This window comes from Giraffa tippelskirchi, chromosome 8 (assembly GCF_054371585.1).
Source record: "Giraffa tippelskirchi isolate mGirTip1 chromosome 8, T2T-mGirTip1v1.2.pri, whole genome shotgun sequence".
Taxonomy (NCBI): Eukaryota; Metazoa; Chordata; class Mammalia; order Artiodactyla; family Giraffidae; genus Giraffa; species Giraffa tippelskirchi.
This window is the reverse complement of record NC_137282.1, coordinates 125,892,443-125,916,250: the sequence shown is the minus strand read 5'-3', so window position 1 is coordinate 125,916,250 and position 23,808 is coordinate 125,892,443. Positions and strand designations below refer to the sequence as shown.

Here is a 23,808-nt window from a genome sequence, read left to right as displayed (position 1 = left end):
CCCGGCCCCGCCCCCCGACCCTGGTGACGCACCGCCCGCCAGGCTGAGCGCCCAGGGAGGGCGTGATGACGTCACGACGCCCCGGTCAGGGCCTGGGCGCGGCTCTCTAGCCGGGTCGTCTCTATAGCAATAAGGACCCGCCACCTGTTCCTGAGGAGGGGACTCGGTCCACCTGAGGCCTGAGGCGGGCGCGGGGAGGAGTCCGACGCCCCGCGGGCTCTGCGCCGTCTCGTCGGCCGCCTGCGGGCGAGAAGGTGCGCTCCTGGTGCCGGGGAGGGTCGGAGGGGCAGATTGTGAGGGAAGCCGTGCCTCTCCTCAGGGCACAGAGCCGCCAGGCGGCCTCCTACGGCTTTAGGGTCCTGAGGCGCTTTGCTGTGCGCAGTCCGCACGTACTGCCTGCGATCTTCCACCCACCCCCTGAAGGAAGCAACTGCAGGTATTACTAGCACCTTATTGAAAAGGACGACGTCGAGGAGCCGTGAGGGACTCGCCTGTTTAGGGAGTGAGCCCTGACGGTCCTCTCGGGTTCTCACTCTCATTCCCCCGTCAGTCCCACCCCCAGTCTCAAAACCAGCTGCTACTGACCCTCGTAGGTTCGTTTCGAGGTGAACAAAGCCAGGCCCTTTTACGGTTTCCCCCTCTCACCAGGAGGGACTATGATTGGAGAATTTTCAGACAAAGTAAAAAAGAGTGAGCTTTTGGTAAAAAATAAATAAAAGAGAGAAGTTAGATGAGGAACTGGTAAAGGTTGCCTCTTAGAAGAGGAATTGGGTGACTGGAGGAATGAGGTGAGAAGCTTTACCCACTCTGTCCTTTTAGACTTTAACTCCTTCCTTTTGTCTCCTCTCTCCCCTCTCCCCCTCAAAAATTTAACTTAAAAATTTTTTTTGAAGGGAGGATTCCAATAAACTAGAAACATTTACAAAGTACCATGTTTGGGGTCTGTGATAGCTAAAGATGCCATAGGAGGCATGGGTGATTCCTTTCCTCTCTTGTCCATACAAAGCTTAACCACAAAGCCCCCCTTTCAGTTTTAGACATTTTCTATTCTCTGTCTTACTAGTTTGGGCACCACAGTTCCAGAGGTGGAACTGGGGCTATAGTTCTCACCAAGTTCTCAGCTTAGGGGGGCAGTGAGTGACAACTGATGCCTATTCTTGTGGTTAATAATTAATCCTTTCTATGTGCTGTGTGCTCAGTTGCTTCACTGGTATCTGATTCTTTGCGACCCTATGGGGGTCAGAGGAGCCAGCCAGGCTCCTCTGTCCATGGGATTCTCCAGACAAGAGTACTAGATTGGGTGGCTGTGCCCTCCTCCAGGGGATCTTCTGACCCAAGGATCGAACACCCGTCTCTTATCTCCTGCACTGGCAGGCGGATTCTTTACCACTAGCACCACCTGGGAAGCCCCAATCCTTTCTATACCCCCTGGTACAGAAATAAGCAGCCTGACCTTTAAGGTGCCCACTCTCTGTTCTTTTTTGGTGGAAGTTTGACAAGTTACTAATACCTAGATAGAGAATGTAGTACCTTGTCCTGTAGCATAAACTTCTGGATAGACATAGAGCAGAGACTAATACTCAGGTGTCCTAATTTGTACCCCCACCACCTGTTTCCATAATAAAAAATACATCTATCCTTTCTCATATTCCTTGCAGATCCTAATCTGATTGGTAATCACCTCTCCTCTTACACAACAAAAACTGTGGGAAACCAGTGTCTGAAGTTGAAGTATTAAGATTCTGATGATGGGTAATTTCAGGTACTCAGGAGAACTGGGGAGGAATATAATTTGGAATGCAGGATCGAAGATCATTTCTAGCAGCTTCTGTTGTACCGTTGAACCCCATCTCCACAATATACTGTATAGGCTGGTGGTCTTCAGACATTTTTTAAAATGGACTCCATAAAAGAATTTTAAAGAACTATGTATCTCCTAAGTTGACACCTAAATTTTCCGTCATATAAATACTTGTAGAGGATATAATTTCTGACTTACTGCAAATTTTGATGTTTTAAACTAAAACCATTATATCATTTTTAAATGTATCTAGTGGACTCCAAATACCCTAAATATTTGATGCCCACCAGCATCCATTTAATAATATATGAACAAGTTCTTCTTTAACAGAAATTTTATATAGTTCCCTTTATTTACAATTTATTTAAATTTTATATGGTTCCTTTTCTTATTGAACTCCTAATTCGCTTCCCTTAGAAATTTATCCTAATTAGTATATTTGTATGCTTTAAAGTCTTTTATTGATCACTGTTAACCTTCTTTACAACAAAATTGAGTATATGTTTGTTGCTTATGACCATAGGCTTTGTTGTAAAGCTTCTTGTGAATCAAATTGTTAGTACACAATTTATTAAGTAACATAAATATATTACACATTTTTATAACTTGTGAAACTGAAAAAAGTACAATTTTTATTAAAAATGTGTCTCTTAATGAGAAGTATGGTGTTTCTCCTCAATTAGTTCAGGTATTTCTGGACTAATATTACCTAATGGTGGAAGGAGATAAGGTGCAATAACAACAATTCTCTGTGTGTGCTCAGTCATGTCCAACTCTTTGAGAACCAATGGACTATATAGCCCGCTAGGCTCCTCTGTCCATGGAATTTTCCAGGCAAGAATACTGTAGTAGATTGCCATTTTCTACTCCAGGGTATCATCCTGACCCAAGTATTGAACTCATGTCTCTTGTGTCCCCTGCATTGGCAAGTGGATTCCTTAGTGCTGTGCCACCAGGGAAGCCCAACAATTCTCTACCTGTTTTTTATTTTTATAGATATAAATGTTGAGGAATGTTCACATTGGGAAAGGAAGAGACTGTTAAAATTATATCCCTGAAGTCTTTGAACTACTTCTAAATTACATGCCGACAATCACAGTTCCTCATAAGTGCCCCATTACCAAATAGACTCCTCCTTTAATTTTATTAAAAATTTTATTTAATTAAAAGTATTGGAAACCACTGATCTTGCAAAAGGATTTGTTAGTCATTTGAGTATCGATTTCAGTCTTATCAAAATAATTATGTCATCTTTTCACTCAGAGATAGCTAGTTAATCAGATACTGATTTTAATACTTCTTTGTCAATGCAATTTTTTTGATAAAATTCTTTTTTTTTAAGATATTCAAATAATTCTCAAGTTTTATTAAGATCCTCTATAAACACATTTATTCACTACTGAAAATTGAAACAGCATATCAAAAATTTTTATTACAATTCAACATGCTAACAATGCTCTGGCCAAGCCAACCAATGTTTTCTTTATGTTCCTTCCACAAGTTAATTTGTTTCAAATTCTTGATACTGAGTTTTATCTTACAGTGAACTTCAGGCTTATGAAACAGGCATTACCTGAGACCTATTAGTATTTCTTTGTGTCAAATCAAAGTGGAGCTAAAGTACATTCAAATCATTTCAAATATAAGCTACATAGATTCCTCAGAAGTTAACCATATTAAGGTAGAAAGAAATGCAAGAAAAAAAGGCCAACTTATAATATAGGTTATCAAAACACTGGTACACAGTCTTTTCCAAGCTGCTTCATAATGATCCTAAAATTACCAGCAAGAAAAAATAATACAGGAATAAGGTTTATGACTCATTCAACTCCGTGGCATAATTACTGTATGTTGTGTTGTAATAATTCTCATAATTATCCTCGGAAGGATCTCTCTTAAACCAGCAGTAACTACAGGTACATTGACATCTTTGCACTCTTGATCCAGTCTCAATGTCCTCCTCCTGCTGTAGCTCTCTTTGGGAGTCAGACCGAGGAACTCCTTTGCCATAGTGAAGTCTAAGAGATTCAGTCAACCTTTGGATCCTGTATCTCTGCTCACTCAACAGTGTCCTCATGCCTCTCCTCTTACTGGGTTTTTTTCTCACCAGGAAACTTCCCAATCGGTTGAGGTGGATCTTCTGGTAGATATGACAGTTTGATACTAGGATTGAGAGTCAAGTTACTGAGGTTCTTTGTTAACATTTCAGAGAGTTAAGAAGCAACTGGCATTGCTTGGGAAGCTTCATCCATCAACATTTTAAGATACTCCAGGGTCCAGGTTGGGTTATCCTCAGATGAATCCATTGGGAGTCTAGTCACAGTTTGAAGCTCCTCCTAGATCTTTGGGTTCCAGTGGAAGGTGATGCTTTAGGCTCAAACTGCTACCAAGTAAGCTAGAAGAACTATCAGTTCAGTTCAGTTCAGTCGCTCAGTCGTGTCCAACTCTTTGCGACCCCATGGACTGCAGCACGCCTGGCCTCCCTGTCTATCACCAGCTCCCGGAGTTTACTCAAACTCATGTCCATTGAGTCGGTGATGCCATCTAACCATCTCATCCTCTGTCGTCCCCTTCTCCTTTCGCCTTCAATCTTTCCCAGCATCAGGGTTTTTTCAAATGAGTCAGCTCTTTGCATCAGGTGGCCAAAGTATTGCAGTTTCAGCTTCAACATCAGTCCTTCCAATGAACATTCAGGACTCATTTCCTTTAGGATGGACTGGCTGGATCTCCTTGCAGTCCAAGAAACTCTCAAGAGTCTTCTCCAACACCACAGTTCAAAAGCATCAATTCTTCGGTGCTCAGCTTTCTTTATAGTCCAACTCTCACATCCATACATGACCACTGGAAAAACCATAGCCTTGACTAGATGGACCTTTGTTGGCAAAGTAATGTCTCTGCTTTTTAATATGCTATCTAGGTTGGTTGTAACTTTTCTTGCAAGGAGTAAGCGTCTTTTAATTTCATGGCTGCAGTCACCATCTGCAGTGATTTTGGAGCCCCCCAAAAATAAAGTCTGACACTGTTTCCAGTTTCCCCATCTATTTGCCATGAAGTGACGGGATTGGATGCCATGATCTTTGTTTTCTGAATGTTGAGCTTTAAGCCAACTTTTTCACTCTCCTCTTTGACTTTCATCAAGAGCCTCTTTAGTTCTTCTTCACTTTCTGCCATAAGGGTGGTGTCATCTGCATATCTGAGGTTATTGATATTTCTCCCAGCAATCTTGATTCCAGCTTGTGCTTCCTCCAGCGTTTCTCATGATGTACTCTGCATATAAGTTAACTAAGCAGGGTGACAATATACAGCCTTGACATACTCCTTTTCCTATTTGGAACCAGTCTGTTGTTCCATGTCCAGTTCTAACTGTTGCTTCCTGACCTGCATACAAATTTCTTAAGAGGCAGGTTAGGTGGTCTGGTATTCCCATCTCTTTCAGAATTTTCCACAGTTTATTGTGATCCACACAGTCAAAGGCTTTGGCGTAGTCAATAAAGCAGAAATAGATGTTTTTCTGGAACTCTCTTGCTTTTTCGATGATCCAGCGGATGTTGGCAATTTGATCTCTGGTTCCTCTGCCTTTTCTAAAACCAGCTTGAACATCTGGAAGTTCACGGTTCACGTATTGCAGAAGCCTGGCTTGGAGAATTTTGAGCGTTACTTTACTAGCATGTGAGATGAGTGCAATTGTGCGGTAGTTTGAGCATTCTTTGGCATTGCCTTTCTTAGGGATTGGAATGAAAACTGACCTTTTCCAGAAGAACTATAGAGCTGAGAAAGAGGAATAAAAGTCCAGGCTGACACGCTGTGGTGAGAGAAGAATTCACCAGTAAAATTCTTTTATCATTACATGCTTTCAGCATCATTTTATTAAAATATTGAAGTGCAGATTCATATCCATATGGAAAATACCTACCATTTGTAGAATCAGCAAAGCCAGTCTTCATTTCAAATCAGACTTACTTTCTGTTAGGAAAAGGTCTGACTTAATTCTTCAATTTAAATAAATAATTAATACTCATTTTAAAGAATATTATAAAATCACCAGGAAATAAATTATTAACTGTAGCTTATAAAATAGGTTATTAAAAGTCAGTCATGATTAAAATTGTATAGATCTAATATCAATATAAAAACTATAAAACCAAGATGGTACTTTTTCTCATTGTATAATTTGTAATAATGCCATAAAATGTATAGCTAAATCTATTAGTTAATTTATTAAATGAAAAGTAGGATAGAAGGTGTGTTAGTTAGTCCCTTGGCAAATACAGGTATCTACTTGTGTTGAACTATCATGTTTGGCTTTTGGGAACAATGAAAGAATAATGTAACAGAAGAAAGAAAGAACTCCAATAATTTTGTTACACTTCATGATCAAACTTATGTATTTAATAAAAAAATGGGTTTTGGTAGGAAATAATGGTTTGAGCAGCTAACAATTTCATTTTTTTGTTAGCAGGTGGTAGAAAACATTTTCTAAGATGAAATAAGAGTACTGATTGCAATGGGAATATTTTGTTATGAAGGGAAAAAACAACTCCTTCTACTCCCCAGGTTTTTACACTCTGGGCCATGCATCAAGATTCAGTGTAGGTGAGGGAAACACCTTTCTTTTGTAAAGTAAGACAAGGACTATGGTGAAAGTGGAGATGGAATGGAGATAGCATGAATATGTATATGCTGGCTGGCTCTCAAACAGATTAGTTTTAGGGAAGAGCTCTTACAGAAGTTGAGGAACTGGAGTGTTTTTGCTTAAAACTGTCCTCAGATTGATTTCCTTGCTCAGGTATCCTTTGGAAAGTCTTTACATACTTTAGGAAGATTTCCTTGGAAAGTCTTCATGTGCCTCACTTTAAAGATTGCTTGATATAGACAGGTCCATACTCCACTGGTCCTGACTATACATTATTCTAGGACATAATTGCAAGTGTCCTAGACAGGAGGAGTAGGCTTGGTGTGTTTGGAATAGAAGAGGGTTAGGAAAGAAGTCAGAGAAGATGACCCCAAGTTGGTGTAGTCATTCACTATGATCCTGGATATGGTCCTCAGCTTCGCAATTCTAAAAATGTGATTTTTGTCAGTCGACACAAAGGTGTGACTCAAACTTACAGGAAGTTAACGTATGAAATAGAATGCCTTTGAATTAATTTATACTCATAATCACCAAGTAGACTGGATTCTCTCTCCTGGTGGCAGATCCATGTGGAAAGGTCAGTTGTAATCAGTCTTACATGAGGAATGCAGATCTTGAGGATGGCTATTATTATCCAGCTATAATAGCCTAATACTCGATGATAGACACATAATAGGAGCTCAGTAACTGTGGAATAGAAGACACCCATGTGCTTTATAGATGTGTGTTTTTTTTAGATGCATAGTTTTTGATCAGGTTGATTTTTTCTTGTTCCTCTTAAATGGCTATATCACAGAACTGTTAAATCCAATAAAATTTCACGTCATGGAATTATATAATTGCAACAATCATCTCTGAACCTAGAAATTGAGACTGTTCATTTTTAAGAGATTAGAGATTACTTTCCCAACACCTACGTACTAATGTTGGTAGTGGCTGAATGATCTGTATTTCAGAATATTGTTTGTGACCAAGAGTGTCCTGCATAAAAAGAAAACCTTGGTGACTCTGTGTTGGTACTTTGCTAGAGATGGGACATCTAAACTAGGAAGGTGAACCCATGGTTACATTTTTGTTGTTGTTGTTTTTAATGTGGACCATTTTTAAAGTCTTTATTGAATTTGTTACAATATTGCTTTTGTTTTACCTTTTGGGTTTTTGGCTCTGAGGCATGTGGGAGCTAAGGGATGGAACCTGCACCGCCTCCATTGGAAGGTGAAGCTGTAACCACTGGACAGCCAGGGAAGTCTTATGGTTAGATTTTGCGGACTGTACTGTGAACGAGCAATGATACTCCAAATTTCTTGCACTCAGGATAATTCTCAATACTGCTTTTTAAAACAGACACGCCTTTTCAGATTCTAAAATCATTATGAATAAGAAGGATAAATGAAAAATTGGGGTAAGTCCTGTCTGAAAGCCAGAAGACACGTTTTCTCCTCAAAGCTTTTTTCAGCTCTGGGTAAAGAGAGACAGGAAAGGGTATTGAGGGTATTGAGACAGGAAAAGATGCCAGGCTGAGGAGTTTCATTTAGTATTTTAATAATAATTATAAAAAGGACAATACAAAATCCAAACATTTCTTTTTACAAGTTCAGATACATTTTTTTCCCCAAGTGCAAAATACTCTATGAACTGCATCATTTTTTGTTGTGTAGGAGATGCTTACTATATCGGCAGCAGTGGAAGGTAGATATAAATACAAATACTTTGAGATTTCTTCTGCATTAAAAAAAAAAAGCCTCCCACATGGTAATGATTATTTTCTGAAACTTAAGTTCAGCTCACACAGAAGAATGTTTTCGGTTTGTCTAAACGGTTATAATCTGAGTTGTCTAGATAAGCTACTAACAGAACTGGGGGTTCTAGTTCCTGTTATCATGTATTTTGGTAGAGGATTCCTAGTCCAAATAATGGCCCAAGGACAGACTATGCTACCTCTGAGACAAGTCAAATTTAAGGATATCCTTGTGTTGTTTGCTTCCACTTTTCTCTTACAATGCTTAAGAAAGAAGCCAAGCAGGTTAACATTATTTTCTGCTTATGGTCAGTTATACTTTGCCTCCCTTTGTCTAGTTTGAGCCTGTTATATTGAGGTTAAGCAGCAAATACAGAAGTTTCAGCACTCTATGTTTTCTGACGTTTTGAGATATGGCCCCTAATCTCCAGTCACCTCAAACATGCGTATGGAGAGAACTTCTCAGATACGAAAACTTTCATTTGGGGTAAAGACCAGGGCTATATTACTGAACTTTCAGCAATGAATCTGAGCCTCCAACACCTCAAACTAATCCAGTCCTGAGGGAGTCAGAGCAGTCACAGCTTGATGTCAGCCTCTGGGAATTTGTTGGCCTGGGACAGGGCAGTTCAAGTCCAGGCTCTGGTAAGTTTTCTCCTGACTTTGTTCCTCTAGGTTTTGGGAGTGGGCCTGGCCCAGTAATACAAAAAGATGGAGGAAGAGAAGTAAAAAGAGATTGCCATGTTGCTGAAATCATAAGTGCCTTTCTGATATGCATCACTTGGTGCTTGGAGCCCTTGCAGGAATGGCTTCCCATTCCAAGACTCAAATCAGGACAGGTTTTGTACTAAGATAAATGAGGCCTCAGTTATGTAGGGTCAATACATATAATACTTACAAATACCTCTTGGCTTGTTCATGATGGGTTTCCATTTATACCATCTTCCTACTTCCCTACACTGATAAAAACCTCTTTTTCTGACCTGTAAAGGCCTAGAGAGTCCCTCAGTCTACTAACTCTTAGTTTAATGCCCCTGGGCCTACAGAAACAACTTTGCCTGGATTCTTAACTCCCAACTTGAACAACCTAAATTATAAATCAAATTTGGTGGACATTAGTAGGTCTTCATCTGGTCTCCAGGATCTGTCTTGACATTAGTTAAGAAGCTTGGTGGTCTGTACTTTCCCTACTGTGGAAATCATTTGTAAGCCCCAGAAACCGTGAAATAAATGGTTAGAGGAAGTGTGTTTCTGTGTATGGGGTGACAGGAAAGGAAAGGAGAGTAAGGAGCCAGGCCCTGAAGGCATGCATTGGGAAGCTCTCTGGCTTTGAGAGAGATGCAAAATGGTAGGGAGAGAGGAATCAGAAAGTTATCCTAGCTTCCGGTGGAGAATAAGGATGGTCAAAGTTGGTTAAAGCAATTTTCATGGCATTTCCTGCAAAGTGTGGATCCTTCTACTAACTGACCATTTATCTGCTTGGAAGAAACCATTTTGTATCTCTACAGCAGAGCCGTCTTTGGCCCAGAGAAACAAAGGCAGCCAGATACTCCACCCCCAGGCCATGGTGTTGGCTAATGGATGTCAGTGGATCTAGCTGTGACATTGGTTACCTACTGCCTAAGGTTGGTGAATGCTACTGACTTGGGGCGGGAGTGGGGGTGGGGCAAAGGGGAGTTCGTGCTGGTTCCTTATTTACTGTTGAGCCTCTTTGAGGAACAATAGCTTGAGATAGTCATTAGAAGTGAGCCCTAGGAGTCAACTGTTAGCTTTTGATTGAATAGGGGTACAGCTTTGGGGGAACTAGAAGGAGCAAATGGAAAATAATTTTACAGGCAGCAGTGACTGAAGGTGGAGTGTGTGAAGGATCTGGACTTGGGCATGGACTTGATTCTTCTTCCTTTTGAAAAGCAGTAGTTGAGGAAGCTAGGCTTGAAGTCAGCTCCAAGAGGAAATGGCAAACGGGTAGGCAAAATGGCCAAGGTCAGGCAAACAACTCCATGCCTGGATAAGTGTCCTATTCTTGGCTCCCACAGCCTTGTCTCTGGCCTCAGGGCCCTGAGTCAGCCTATCCCCAGGGGGTTTGTCCTGGTCCTCTTCCATGTGCACATCAGGGGAAAACTGGATGAAAGCAGGGAAAAGATGGAGGTTTTCCCTACTTGGGGTGGAGGATCACTAACCAATTCCATCGGCCTCTACAGTCTTGAGGTCCATGCTGAATCCATGGAGGCATAGGGATGGTGGGATTGGCTTAGCAAACACAGGTCCCTCTCCTACTGCTCCACCAAGTCCCCATAGTTACTGTCCTACACGTCAGGTGGCTCTGCTGGCAGAGTAAAGACAGATCAGATGCTCCAGCACTCAAGGCTCATGAGATTCAAAACCTTTTTTCTTCCACTCCAAACATACACTCTTCTCTCTTGGGCAGCTATAAATAGGGTTGTTCTAATAGAGGAGAAAGAAACAAAAACAAAAACCAAGACCAGAAAACAAAAACCCCTCCCTCTAGTCAACATAGAAAGACTCAAAATGATTGCACTTATCAGATGTGGACAAGGTGGGCAGAAGGCTCGCCAAGTGCACACATTCCTCTTGCTGCCCATGGCCTGGGGCCAGAGGTAGGTGGCTCTGGGCTGGCTACAGAGCGGGGTCCTCTTTGGTGGAGCCCACAAGCCATCCAGGACTGCAGGGGGAAGACAACGCTGGGGGCAAGGCCCAGACTGGCTTTTGGTCAGCAGTCATGTTTCTTTAAGGGCAACACTTAGCATGGGGAGTAGGGCTCCCCCAGGGAGCACTCAGGTGGGAGTAAGGGGACGGCTGGGCCAGGGAAGACAAGTAAGAAAAGGGATTAGTGTTTGAGGCTGGCTTCCAATTGTTCTGTAGTCTAGTCCTTTAAAGGACACATTTTCTTTTTGTTTTCTTTTTTGGGCGATGCTTGAAAACTTGGTTTCTGTCCTGCAGAGAGAGTCTTTGTCTCAGGGAGCAACAGCGGCATATTCAACATGGTAATTCCTGCTGCTCTTCTTCATTCAGTTGGTGTCCACTAGCCAGTGGTGTGGGCCGTTTGTAAGCCCTCATGGACTGGACCCCAGGCAGGCACGGGCCAAGAAGGAGAGGAGCTGCACATAGACAGGAAAGTGGGCTGTGTGGGCGGTTCAGGGCTCAAACCAGGTGTCCCAGAGGACGAGTGCTGGCATTAAGCCTGTAAGTCAAAGGCTTCTTTGGCAGAACCCTGGGCTCTTAGAATATCCCTGTGGGGGCACAGTCAGGGGACATTTTGGCTCCTGACTAGCAAGGCACAACCTCTAACAGCAGAAGCCCCTCCTCTCCCTCCCCTAGTAGACCCACTTCCTCCCTGGGGCTCAAGCACCCTTCCAAGCTGACAGGGCCGAGGATGTGGGCTGGTGAAATGGGCAGTGTGGCTAGGGAGGGGAGCGGGATACCATCCCTCCACCCCTCGGGAGAACAGAGCCAGCACTGAATGGCTTTTTCAGGAGCATGTAGGAAGTGAGAAAGTAAAGAGAAGGAGCGAGGCCAAAGGAGACAAGGAAAGGAAGCAAGAGGACCAGAAAGGGAGAGCGCTTAGTCTATATGGAGATTTTTTTTCCTCTCCAAAAAGAGAGATCAGAAGGAGTCCCTCATCTGAGGGTGGGGGCTGCTGGCTCTGAAGGCTAAAAAGTCTGGGGGCTTCAAAACCTGGGTCTTGGGCCTAGGGGCACTATTTGTAGGGCCTCAGGAAGCTGGAAACTTTGGAGCGGAGCAGCTTGATGAAGGATTTTGGCAGCATCTCCTTGTGCTTCTCTGTGTACTTGAAGTAGTTCTGGGGGTGGGCCAACACCTCGAAGAAGGCCTTAATGAGCTTCTTGTCCTGCAGAGGATGGCAAGTGGCAATATCAGCATCAGTGTCAGTGGTGGGAAGGAGGACCACTGGCCTCCACCCAGCAGCAGCCCCTCTTGATGCCTAATAGGCATATCCAGAAGTGAACTCTGGATCCCATCCCACCATCTGTTGCTCCTCAGAATTCTACAACTCAAGTCAGTGGCAGCTCCATCCTTCCACTGCTTAGTCTCAGTCTTCGGAGCCATCCTTGATTCCTCTCTCTTACTCACAACCACAGCAAAACCTGTTGATTCTATGTTTAAAATATATCCGGGGTCCGACCACTTCTCACTATCTCCACAGCTACCACCCTTTGTCCAAGACCATCATCTCATTTGGCATTGGCCTCCTAACTGGTCTCTGTGCTTCCACCTACTTTTGTCCTTTTACAGACTGTTCTCCCTCCCTACCCCCAGCAGCAGCAGGATGACTTTTGGTTTTTAATTAGATCATGTCCTTTTTCTATTCTAAACACTTCTCTGGTTTCTTTATGACTCAGCAAAGCTGAATCCCTTGTATGCCCCATCGATGGGATGTGATCTGTGCCCTATTGTCTTTCCCATATCCCCCCTTGATTCTTCCTTGCTCTGCTGAGCCACACTGGTGTCAAGGTTCTTGAGCACGCTGTGTGGTTCCCATGCTCCTGAGTTTGGAATGATCCTCTCTTGATCTTCTAATAGGTAGCCTTTTACCTCATTCAGGTCTCTTCTCAGAGGCCTTTCCTGACCACCCTGTCTGAAATAGCAATATGATGTGTGGAGAGCCTACTGGGTGCCAAGCACTGTGCATTAGGACTCAGCTCTTCTGGCTTTTGAGCTAGTGTTCTTCACATTTTAAAACAGGAGGTGGAGCTTCCAGCCTCTCATCTCCACTTTAATCAAAATGTTACCTCTACTTTATGCATTGGAGTTCACAGCACATTTGAACTAAGGATTCAGATGCTCTAAAAATGTTTGAGAAGCATCGCTGAGATATTCTTTGCAGTCAGCCAGTTCTAGGAAATTTTTGTCATTGTATCTCATTTTGATAATAATAAAAAATTATTTTATTTATCATAACATTTTTGCATTGATAGTTTATGAAGGATAATACTGTGACTAGGACTATAGTTTCTTCAGTAAGATATTCTCAAACTGGGATCCATGGACCTGAGTATCCAGACCACCCTTCAATGTTGGAAACATTTCTTTTCCTTTAAAAGAGGTCTATACTGAATTAACCCTGAGAAGCGCTGTACAGGAGCACTGTTTTTCTCTGGGAACTGAGGAGGGAGCTCCCTGCCAGGGAAATCCCCAAATCATCTTTCTAAACCTCATTTTCCATATATTTCTTGGTGGAAGAGGCAGAGGACATTTCATCTCCTCATCTTCCCTTTCTCTTCCCCCAGAGTGTAAGATAGTATGGCTGACACTGCAGTCATATGGGTTTGGGCTCAAATTCCAGCTTTACCACTGGGGCACGTTCTCTAATTCTCTGTGCCTCAGCTTTCTCACTGGTAAAGATGAAAGGCTTTTTATTAGGAATGATGAAAGTACCTACTCCATAGACCTGTTGTGTATATCAAAGAGAATATTCAAGTAAGCACTTAGCATATTGCCTGCCCATTGTTACATGCTCTTTAAACACTGGCTGTCATTATTGTTAATATTCACTTGCCTTTAAAATTTCCTGGTGGTTTTCAGATGCATAGAGCCGGCCATCTCGAACAATGTCTTCTACCAGCTGCTCATAGTCCTCTGCAAAGTCCATGAAGGGGAGGGGCTGAGTAAGAACTCTTCTTCCTCCCTTTGAAACCCTGGAACCTCCCCTTCCTCACCCACCTCCCTGGCTCTCCTGCCTTTGCTCACCATCATAGGTAACATAGGGGATCTGGAAGCCACGGGCACTGTTGGCTTCACTTGTCTTGAAGTTGATCCAGAGCTTCCTGGAGCGGGCTGTGAAGGCGATGGGGCGCTCGTAGGTCTGGCAAGTCTCATAGGTGGTAATGGAGGATGGGGAGGCTGGGAAGGTAAGCAGCAGGTCAGGAGAGAGCAGGGCAAGCTCCCCAAGTCCTCCTAGAGTGAGGACTCAGGCTGACAGAGGCCCTCCCTCGTATGTGTAGCTCCCCTAGCCCCCTCCATACACATATCTTTTCTCACAGCCTATTCTTTGACATCCAGGCACTCACAAAGTGTGAAAAATTTAACATTTAAATGAATGGAACTGTAAAAATAGGAAAGTAACACATATAACACTATTGGAATTCTACTCCCAAAGCTGGCTTTCTTAGCTCTGCCCTTCACTGGACGTGTAGCATTCATTGCTGTTTTCCTTTGCTCCCAAGGCCTTACTCATCATTGCCCCAATTCTTCCACCACCAATTTTCTCTCTCTCCCCCGCCAACCAGATATGGATTGCCCTTCCCTGGCCCAGCTCTGCAGCCACCCACAGTTCTTTCTCATGACGAGGACGTCCCCACACTCGTCCTCAGATGGCAGGAAGATCTCGGGTACCACGATAAGAATCTTGCGCTTGGGTGGGGGGTTGATGTTCCAGACGCACTCCACACCAGCTGGGTAGTTGCCTGGGTAGTTGGGGGACTCGATATAGCCAGTGAACTCACCCAGCTCCCCACCACACTGGCGATCTGTAGCCAAGCCCAGTGGACAAAGCAAGAAAGAGAAGGGAAGTCAGTGGATAAACAGGTTGGGGAAATTGAAGAGTTCTGAAGTGGAAGTCAGACACATGGAGTTCATCATCTCCTCCAAGTTCTGGGTTCCCCTTCCTTCCTGCCCTTTTAGTACCTTCTTACCTCACTTTACCTGTCCATACCTCCCTACTACCTGTCTCCTTCCCCTCCAGGGAGAGGGCGCTTCAGGGCCCAGCCCAACAGCAGGCCTTGAGCGTGGGTGGGCTGGGGAGAGAGGGAGGCTGGGACTTGCCTGCCTATCCACCCCCAGCCCTGCTCCCTGCTGGTTCACTACCCTGCCCACCTCCCACTTCTTCCCACGCCCACTGCTCCCAGGCCTCTCCACCCCATTTTCCACAGCCTGGCCTGCCACATACTCTTGCACTGGGTCACACTGGTGGAGCCATCAAAGTCAGTGCTTGTGTTTCCTGGACAGCGGGTGCAGAAGTTCTGACGGAAGTCAGGCTGATAGGAGCCCATGGCACAGCGGATACAGCGGTGGATGCTGGTGTTGTAGTAGTGCCCAGGGGAGCACTGGACTGCAGGCAGGGGGGAGGAGCAGGGGTTAAGATGGCAGGCAAGCAGGAATTCTGGGGCAGGGACACGTTCATCATAGAGAATAAACAAAAGACACCAGAGTTCCTTCTGGAGTCCCAACCATCCCTAGTCATGCCAGAATTTAAGCCCAGAAGAAAACAAACTAGACAGAGCAGCTGGTTTCAGTGTCAGTCCTGTTCTTTCAGGCAATGAGCACAGCCATGCACCTATATAGAAACTCATTTGTAGTTTTGAGGGGAATGTGACACCACTTTGCCAGAGCAGAGGGTTAAGTGGAACTGTTACTTATTCCCCCGTTCCCAGGCTTGGGACTGGTTGAGAGTCAGGATGGGTCCTGTGAGTAGGATGGCGGGGTTGGTCATGCAGCTGGGCCTTTAGTGGTTTGGGGAAGATGGTAGGGCAACATACTTGGGTCTACTCTGGGGACCTGGAGAGAGTTTTGGAGGTAGTTGGGGCTGGGGATCCTACCAGGGTAAGTAGCCCACTCACCTTTGGTGTCACAATCTTGGAAGGAGATGGCTCCCTCATGCTTGGTGGTGAGGCCGCCACCACATGGGAAGCACAGGGTCCGTCCTGCTTCAGGTTGGTAGGTGCCACGTGGACACGGCTGGCAGGGCTTGAACCCATCTACAGAGTGTTGGCCAGGTGAGCACTGACCTGCAATGAACCAAGGGCCCAACTCTGATGGGGGTGGTCCTGGTTATCCCCATAGGGCCACCCAGTCTCAGGGGTCAGAGGCACACACAAATAGGATGTGGACTAGGAGAGTGGCCTGGAGCCTGGGCCTGCCCTTGGGAAGTCCCATGCCCATGGGCATCCCAGTGCCCACCCTACCCCACTATGTATTGTTTGTTCCCCTGGCACCTGCACATGTGGTGACGTTGGTGGCTCCAAGAGGCCCGTGGGCATCACTCCCAGGGCAAAGGTCGCAGGAGAGCTGCCCTTCTCTCTCCTGGAAGGTGCCCGCTGGGCATGGCACACACTGCTCCGTCTGGCCGTGGTAATACGTTCCCTGCGGGCAGCTGACTGAGGGAGAGTCGGCCGCGCTAGCCACCCACCCCCACCTATTTCCCACCACCCAGGTCTGGGGCTCCCCTTCCCTCTCCCCCAGATTCAAGGAGAATCTCTTGGTCTGGGAACAGACAGGATCCCGCTGGGGAGGTTCAGGGGCCAAAGCCATGTGCAGAAGGGTTGGTAGCTCCACATGATGGCCCTCTAGATTTCAGTCTGGGACCAAGGTGGGGAGGATGATGGGCAGGAAGGTCTTGGCTGCCTCACACCTTGAGAGATGTAAAGTGTCCTGCTCTGAACCAGACCCAAGCTGAGCCTTCCCTATTCCCCTGCTCCCCAGCAAGCTCCCTTACCACACTTGGCCCCAGAGCGGTGCTGCCCAGGCCTACAGGCCTCCACTGGTTCAGCTCGCTCCCCAGCTACTGGGCCTGGCTTGTGGGCCAACTCATAATCGAGGCCTGCCAGGCGCAGTAGGAAGCGGTCCTGGTTGATGGACTTTCTGAGCATCTTCAGGGACCCTTTTAGCCGCCGTTCCATCCGCTGTCGGAGGCAGGGCAGCCCACAGCCAGCTGGTGATGGATGGTGTTATGGTTAGAGAAGAAAGAGAAGAGAGTGGTTGTGAGCAGGAGGGCGAGGTAGCAAAGCGAGGAGCTAGGAAGGGTGTGGGGAGAGGGACCGGGTCCTTGGCTTAGCTTTAGGCGGGGTCTGCCTTTGACAGGCTCTGCCCTTTCCCTTTGCTGCTGAGACCTGCTGTTTGCCCATCTTTGCCTTCCCCTTTCCATCCTCCTCCCAACGGTGTCCCCAGTCCCACCTGTGGTCTCTTCGGCTCTGACTTCTGCCTCCAGTTCCAGAGTGAGCCGAGTGACTTCCTTGCCTGGAGGGGTCCGGGCCCGCCGGCCCTTGCCCTTCCGAGAGGAGTCACATTTGAGGTGGATGAAGGTGACCTGGCAGTCAGAGCAGGGGGCACCACCTAGGGAAGAGGCCTTGTCAACCTTAGGGGCACCCCCTGGAGACAGTGTACTCATTCCTGGCTTTCATTTTTCCATCCCAACCCAGACAGATCTCACTAGATCTTTGACTGTCCTTTTAGTCTAGGATAGTAGTTGTGGGGAATATCCTAGGACTTCCTTGGACCCTGTGCCTGCAACCACTTCTTCCCCTGCTCTGTCCAGAATTCAGGGTGTCAGTGGGTTTTTGGAGCTCTCACTAAGCTGAGGAGTTAAGGGGTGGGAAGGGTTTGGTGGCCAGATAGCCCATTGGAGTGGGGTCCCCAGTTCACACCTGGCCCCATGATTCTGCTGGTCTCTTCCGTTTTGCCTTTGTTTCGCAGGTGCAAATGGCACTTGGCGTCTTTGATCTTGAAGGAAGCCCGCTGTTTAACCGTCAGCACTGCAGCCTCTAGAGGGATGGCAGAAGCTCAGCACAGCCTGGGGGCCCCGTGAGGGTGGGGGCTGCTATAGAGGGTATTGGGAAGCTGGGGCCAGGGTCTTGGCTGGAGGAGAGGGGTTACGAAAGCCAAGAGCATCAGATGTCAAGGGCAGAGGGAGCAAGGCAGCAGGGCTGGACAAATACAGAGTAAAGAAGGGGATCCAGGAAAAAGTAAGGCCAGGAGGATTAATAAGGAAGGGAAATTGGGGTTAATAAGCCAGAGAGTAGCATGAAACAAGGCATCTGGGCTGGTGCTCACCATGGCAGTGGTTGGAGTTCGTGCCGTTCCCTGCATGGCTAGCTCGGGCTGGAGCAGCCCTGGGGCTGGGGATGCCACAGCTCACGGTGAAGCCATTCTCAGACTCTGGGAGAAGGGGGCTGTCACAGCTCTGACCTGCCCCCTGCCCCTCACTGGCTGGAGGAATCCAAGGGGAGCAGAGGAGCTGCCTCAACAGCCAGCCTTCCTCCCTGCCAGCCCTCCAGCAACCTCCTCTATGTACCTGGCAAAAACCGGGCCCGGGACGGGCAGGTCAGGGCACAGGTGTCCTTCTTCCCAGACCGGTTGCAGCTGAGCATGGCTTTTGAGGCACCAGGACTACCCTGACACTTCACTGGCTCTAGGAAGGGGAGAGAAGCCTGAGGAAGAGAGGCTCTTCCTCTCCTACCCGCTCTATAGTCTGGTGTGTAATTTGAGGAAGAGAATGAGCTACGTACAGAATTGCAGTTGTACATGGAAATGGACGAAGGAGTTATTTACCAGGAACTTCATGTCTCAAACGGCTACATTCTCCATCCCCTACTCCTTCATACCCTAACTCCACGTTTGCCAGGACCCCAGCGACCCCCTACCCTGAAACTGCAGCTCAAGCTTCAGCCAGCAGAGGGCGCCGCCCACCTGTGCAGTCTTTCCCGTTCCAGTGCAGCCGGCCCTGGCCTCCTGGGCAGGTACACTGGTAGCTGCCAGGAGTGTTGATGCAGCCAAAGCGGCAGCCTCCCCGGTTGATGCTGCACTCATCCACATCTGGGGGAAGGAGGCGGGAGACACAGACAAACAATGGGGGGAGCAGGAGCCAGGACGTGGGCAGTGAGTGGGGGGCCTTTGGTTCCAGGTACCCTAAGATGATTCCCGGTCTGAGAAGAGTTCAAACCTAGGACCCCCTTCCCTTGTCTCTGTTCTCAGTCAAAAGGATTGAGAAGGGGCCAAGCTAACAAACTTTTTAAAGCTTTCCATGCCTACCTAGCAGAGGAGTTGTAATCTGGGGGCTAAGGATGGGCGTCAAGGGGCAGTGATGAGGATGGGAGACAGAAATTTTGGAAACAGGATACTGTTCCCCGCTACCCCAATGTCTCAACGGTCTTCATTTCTCCCCTCTCCTCATGATGGATGTAGACATGGCACATCCATCATGAGGAAAGGGGGTGGGACGGCCCACAGACACAAGCCACCTCACGGGCTTGTTCAGCTGAAAGGCGAGGAGGGAAGGGGGCTGAGCGTCAAAGGTGCCGGCTTACCCCCACAGTGGGTGACGCCATACAGAAGGTAGCCATGGCGGCAGAGACACTGGAAGCTCCCTGGCGTGTTCACACAGATGTGGTCACAGGTCCGATCAAAGGAACACTCATCTATATCTGAAAGAGCAAGGTTTCAAGCCACTGCATCTGTCTTGGGGGCACTTGACCCTGTGACTCCTTGCTCAGGTGAAGGACCCAGGGAGGGGCCTTGGCTCTCTGCCTCAAACTGAAGAGTTCCTACCTCTGGCCCAGCCCTAAGATCAGTGACTCAGCAATGCCTACCCACCCCCCTAAGCCCCTCCATTTGGAGTCTTTGAAGTCGGGAACTTTGAGATCTGTGCCTGTGGATTAGGGCCGCCATGTGTGGTTAGGCTGGTCGGATCCTGCTAAGGATGTGAACTGGGGTGAAATCCACCCCTCCCTCCTTCTTGAGCCGTGTACCCCAGAAGGGCTGGTTTGCCAAGAGGAAGGAGCACTTTTGCTAGTTCACAGCACGACACTGCCTATGGAGACTCCCCACAGTGTCCTTTGAGCTTCTCAGACTCTGGCCCTCTGGCCTCTGTGAAGCTCTCCTACCCTAAGAAACTCTCCAGAGGCTTTTCCCTTGGCCCAGGTCTGCTCACCCTGGCAGTTCCTCTCGTTGATGAGAAGCTTATAGCCCTTCTTGCAGCTGCATTCGAAGCTGCCCACTGTGTTGCGGCAAATGTGGTCACAGCCCCCGTTGTTCAAGCGGCACTCATCTATGTCTGGGGAAACAGGACAAAATAGAACCAAAGGTAATACTGAAGGCTGGGGACAGATAAGGAGACAAGATCTGTCCCTCCCTCACAGAGACAGGGAACATCAAGCAGAGCCCTGGGTCTGCCTCTGCCGACTCTTTTTTTTCTCTCCATCTCTGCTTCTTCCCTCTTCAGGATATTTGTGGCCATTAGTAACACCTTGTTTCTTGGATCTGAGTCCTCTTAGAACGGGAGAGATGGGAACCAGTGTCAGACCCTCAGGGAGTGGCCTAGAAGTAGGTGGGCATCTGACCTACAGGGCTAGTCTCTGCTCCTCATTCTGCCACTGATGAAGTGAAGTGAAGTGAAGTCTCTCAGTCGTGTCCGACTCTTTGCGACCCCATGAACTGTAGCCTGCCAGGCTCCTCCATCCATGGGATTTTCTAGGCAAGAGTACTGGAGTGAGTTGCCATTTCCTTCTCCACTGCCACTGATGGCCCCTCTCCAAAAAAGCTGGTGGACAGGGTTTATTCCTTCACTCTCCCCAACCCCTGCCTGCCATAAGAGCCTTCGGGGGTGGGGGCGGCAAAGAGGTGGAGACCCAAAGGGGCAGCGTGTTAGAGGGGAGGAGCTGGAAGAGAGGCCAGGCAGGGAGGACCTCCAGGAAGGCCAGTGAGGCTGGGGAGCTGCTGGGGGAAGGGTGGGGGCCAGGCAGGGGGCTGGACTGGGGAGGTCTGGAGAGACTCAGGCCCGAGGCAGCTTTCAGCACTAGGAAGGGACGGGAAGGAGGGGGCGCGTGAGTGGCTTCCTTCCTGAGGTCAAGTTCCCCAAGCTGGTGGCAGACAGGACCCAGGCTACTCACCCTGACTTGAGGGAGGGGGCAGAGAGGGCAGTCTTCCACTTTACTCTCAGCATACCTGTCAGCAGTCCTTCCTAGCAGCAAACTTCTCAACTCTGGCTGTCTGACCTGCTGCCCCAGCCACATACGCCCCCACCCCAGCCCGGCCCAACCTCCTCCCTGGTCTGTTTGCCAGCTGTTGGGCCGAAAGACACAAAGAGCAAGCCCAGGCCTTCCTCCAGGCCCCCCAGCTTGTGACTGAGGGACACAGAGCTGATGAATCCTTATTTTCAGTATGGCTGCCCTCCCATTTTCTTCCCCCATTCCACTTTTCCCCTAAACCAGGCTAATTAAAAGGAGAGGGAAACAGAATGGACAGTGTGGGAAATTCTGTCATAATAGTAGCTAACACAGTGTTTACTATTTGCCAGGCACTGTTCTAAGCCTTTACATATAGTTTATACGTAACTCATTTAATCCTTGTAACATTTCTGTGAGGCACTGCACCTTTACTGTGGTGACACTGAGGCACAGAGATACTAAGTAACTAGCCCAGGATCACGGAGCTAATAAGAGGCCGAGCTGAAATCTGAACCTAGGGAGCCAGGCTCTAACGTCAGTGCTCCCAACTGCTCCCCTAATCTCCCTCTGACCAGGAGAGCCTTTCCATGGGGAAGGTCTGGGGACTGTGGGCTAAGCAGGAACACACCTGTGACCTTGTGCATACATAATCAGGGCAAACACCCTTCTAGACCCAGGAACAAATGTGAATGGCGTGTTCATTAACCAAGAGGGTTAGGGACCCGCAGGGAGAACAGGAATGAGAGTAAGGAAAACAAAGCGGGGCAGGGGCACCAAGGAACTGGCTGGACTTTTGTGCCCCTTGGACAGAGATGGGGAAGGCGGACAGGAGACAAGCCTTCGTCACAGCCTCAGTTCTTTAGAGTCAGGATAACTTCTGGGGGTTGAGGAGGTCCCATCTCTGGTCACAGTCTCAGCTCCTTATCTTTACGCTCCTGTCCTCTGAAAACCCTTACCTTTGCAGGTCTTCCTGTCTGGCTGCAGCATGAAGCCCACGGGGCAGCTGCAGTGGACTCCCGTCGCTGCATCGTGGCACTTGCTGTCACAGCCCCCGTTGTTGACAGCACAGGTCTCTGTTTAGGAGGGAGGTGGGGGATGGTCATCTAGCTATCAGCGTGGAGGAGTCCCAGAGGAGAGGGCAGAGAAGGGTGCACAGAGGCCCAAGAGGAGGCCCTGGCTGCATCCCTGTGCTTTACAAGGAGCATCAAGTGGAGGCTCCCAGCCCCCTTCCTCCCATCACTCCCAGCCCCCAGCCCCTCACAAGTGCAGCCAAGCAGTCCACTTCCCTGCCCCCTACTTGATTGAAACAAGGTGGACAGCAGTGAGGCAGGTACAAGCCAGAGCTGTCAGGCAGGAATGTGCTGAGGGGGTGGAGGAGGTAGAGAGGGGAGGGTGCAGGGAGGGAAAGCTAAGTAAGGGTGGTTCTCACTGCCAGGGAACAAACAAGAAGGGGCAACAGGAGTTCCCTCCTCTTTCCCTGACTGTCTCGTTGGCGGGTGAGGTCACAGTGGGACAGACAATCTTGAGAAGAGTGAGCTTGGTGATTCCTAAGACAGCTGAGAGATGACCATCAATTCATCTTCCCCTTCCTCTCTGCTCAGCTATCTTAAGAAAGATCCCAGAGGAGACAGCTCCTACTCCATCATTCCCCAGCCCCTTCCTGGCTACCTCCAACTCCTCCCTAGTCCTCTTAGTTCCAGATAGAGATAAGCTGGCTGTTCTGTTGTTATTTTACTTTCCTAATGGGGAGATACTGTCTAGGCAAGGGGAAGGGGCAAAAGGAGAAGAATCCAGAGGGGAAGGAAGGACATAAGAAAGTAGGGGAGAGAGTTGGAGAACCTCAGAGCCTCTCTTCTGTTGCTCTCCTCTTGACTGAAGCTTTCCCTTTGCTGACAGGTTGGAGTTGGGGGGAATATAGATGGGCCACACTCCCTATTTTCTGAATTCAGAGCAGGAGAAAAATAGGTAGCTCAGGAGAGTGAGATGAGCTCCGGAAAAAAAAAACATCAGCTCAAAAAACGCAAGGCCCTGACCCAGGGGCTGTGAGGGAGGCGCGCACCATCCTCTGGGGGCTTAGAGTTCTCTCAGGGACTGTGAGGGAGGTGTGCGCCGTCCTCTGGGGGCTTAGAGTTCTCCCATCAGAGAGAGAGAACCCTGAGGCTGCTGCCATGGAAGAGAGGAGAGAGGGTCTCAGAGTCAAGAGAACTGGGTGAGAAAAGCACTGGAGAGCGCTGTCGTCTTGATTCTCCAACTCCTGAAACTCAGGCCCAACCCATGTCACTGAGGAAAAGAGCAAAGCAAGGGCTCCAGAAAAAGCCCAACTCTACCTGTGGGTCCCCGGCCGTGCCCTGGTCCCTCAGATGCCCAGGTTTGGGAGCAGCCACAGTGCGATCTCCTGTGTGCCACTCCCACCTCAGTGTCCTTAGGTTTCCAAGACCATGGGAGGAACCTGGGAGGGAGCCCTGACTTCAGGTTCCGAGTCCAGCTACCCCCACAAGAGTGTTCTTAGCGTAAGAAGCCCTCTGAGCCCTGGAACAGGGAGAGGGGAACAGAGATCCTGCACCAAGTCTAATCAATTCTGGGGCGTCCTCGGTGAGGAGCAGTAGAGCCGGCACAGGATCATCCCAGGCTGGACCACGAAGCTGGGCAAACCTGCCCACCACCCCAGGACACAGCTCTCCAGAGTGGCCTCTCTGGCTGCCTCAAACCTTTGCTCTTCGGGTCGTGTATTAAAATCATGGTTTAACCTGTGCTTATTCTGTGTCAGGCACTTAGTAGATGCTGTAGCGCGCTATCTCCATTATCACAGGAACACTAAGAGAGGACTCTCGTTCTCCCTCTTTTATGGAAGAGTAAACCGAGGAGCACAGTGCAAAGTAGCTGCTTAAGGAGGCACACTTAGAAGGTGGCAGAGCCAGGACTCACGCTCAGGTCTGTCTGA

General features: G+C 48.0%; 1 protein-coding gene, 1 long non-coding RNA gene and 1 pseudogene across 8 annotated transcripts in view; 1 reads left to right on the top strand and 2 right to left on the bottom strand.

Annotated features, from left to right (window-relative positions):
* The first annotated feature begins 44 nt into the window (after positions 1 to 44).
* On the top strand, positions 45 to 23,619 carry LOC145517516 (uncharacterized). 2 transcript variants are annotated; one of them, XR_014062093.1, is made up of 4 exons: positions 45 to 254; positions 9,681 to 9,797; positions 11,134 to 11,177; positions 13,735 to 15,378. It is a non-coding gene; the product is annotated as an uncharacterized LOC145517516 (long non-coding RNA). The 2 variants fall into 2 exon arrangements; XR_014062094.1 differs by lacking the exon at positions 13,735 to 15,378 and adding an exon at positions 21,832 to 23,619 and having other exon boundaries at positions 46 to 254.
* LOC145517515 (developmental pluripotency-associated protein 3 pseudogene) lies at positions 3,615 to 4,107 on the bottom strand (annotated as a pseudogene).
* Positions 11,077 to 23,808, bottom strand: part of SCUBE3 (signal peptide, CUB domain and EGF like domain containing 3) — a 35,581-nt gene continuing 22,849 nt past the window's right edge. For 4 of the 6 annotated variants that reach the window (XM_081520102.1, XM_081520099.1, XM_081520096.1 and 1 more), the window contains 16 exons: positions 21,824 to 21,940; positions 19,853 to 19,975; positions 19,230 to 19,346; positions 18,613 to 18,738; positions 18,218 to 18,334; positions 17,977 to 18,081; positions 17,571 to 17,687; positions 17,101 to 17,259; positions 16,643 to 16,858; positions 16,143 to 16,304; positions 15,768 to 15,935; positions 15,098 to 15,259; positions 14,481 to 14,678; positions 13,900 to 14,052; positions 13,709 to 13,788; positions 11,077 to 12,040 (listed from right to left, as the gene is read on the bottom strand). In XM_081520102.1, the coding sequence (XP_081376228.1) occupies positions 11,891 to 12,040; positions 13,709 to 13,788; positions 13,900 to 14,052; positions 14,481 to 14,678; positions 15,098 to 15,259; positions 15,768 to 15,935; positions 16,143 to 16,304; positions 16,643 to 16,858; positions 17,101 to 17,259; positions 17,571 to 17,687; positions 17,977 to 18,081; positions 18,218 to 18,334; positions 18,613 to 18,738; positions 19,230 to 19,346; positions 19,853 to 19,975; positions 21,824 to 21,940 (2,270 nt within the window). In that variant the 3' untranslated portion in view covers positions 11,077 to 11,890. The remainder of the gene's footprint in view (positions 12,041 to 13,708; positions 13,789 to 13,899; positions 14,053 to 14,480; positions 14,679 to 15,097; positions 15,260 to 15,767; positions 15,936 to 16,142; positions 16,305 to 16,642; positions 16,859 to 17,100; positions 17,260 to 17,570; positions 17,688 to 17,976; positions 18,082 to 18,217; positions 18,335 to 18,612; positions 18,739 to 19,229; positions 19,347 to 19,852; positions 19,976 to 21,823; positions 21,941 to 23,808) is intronic. The other 2 variants (XM_081520100.1, XM_081520098.1) reach the window with 1 other exon arrangement.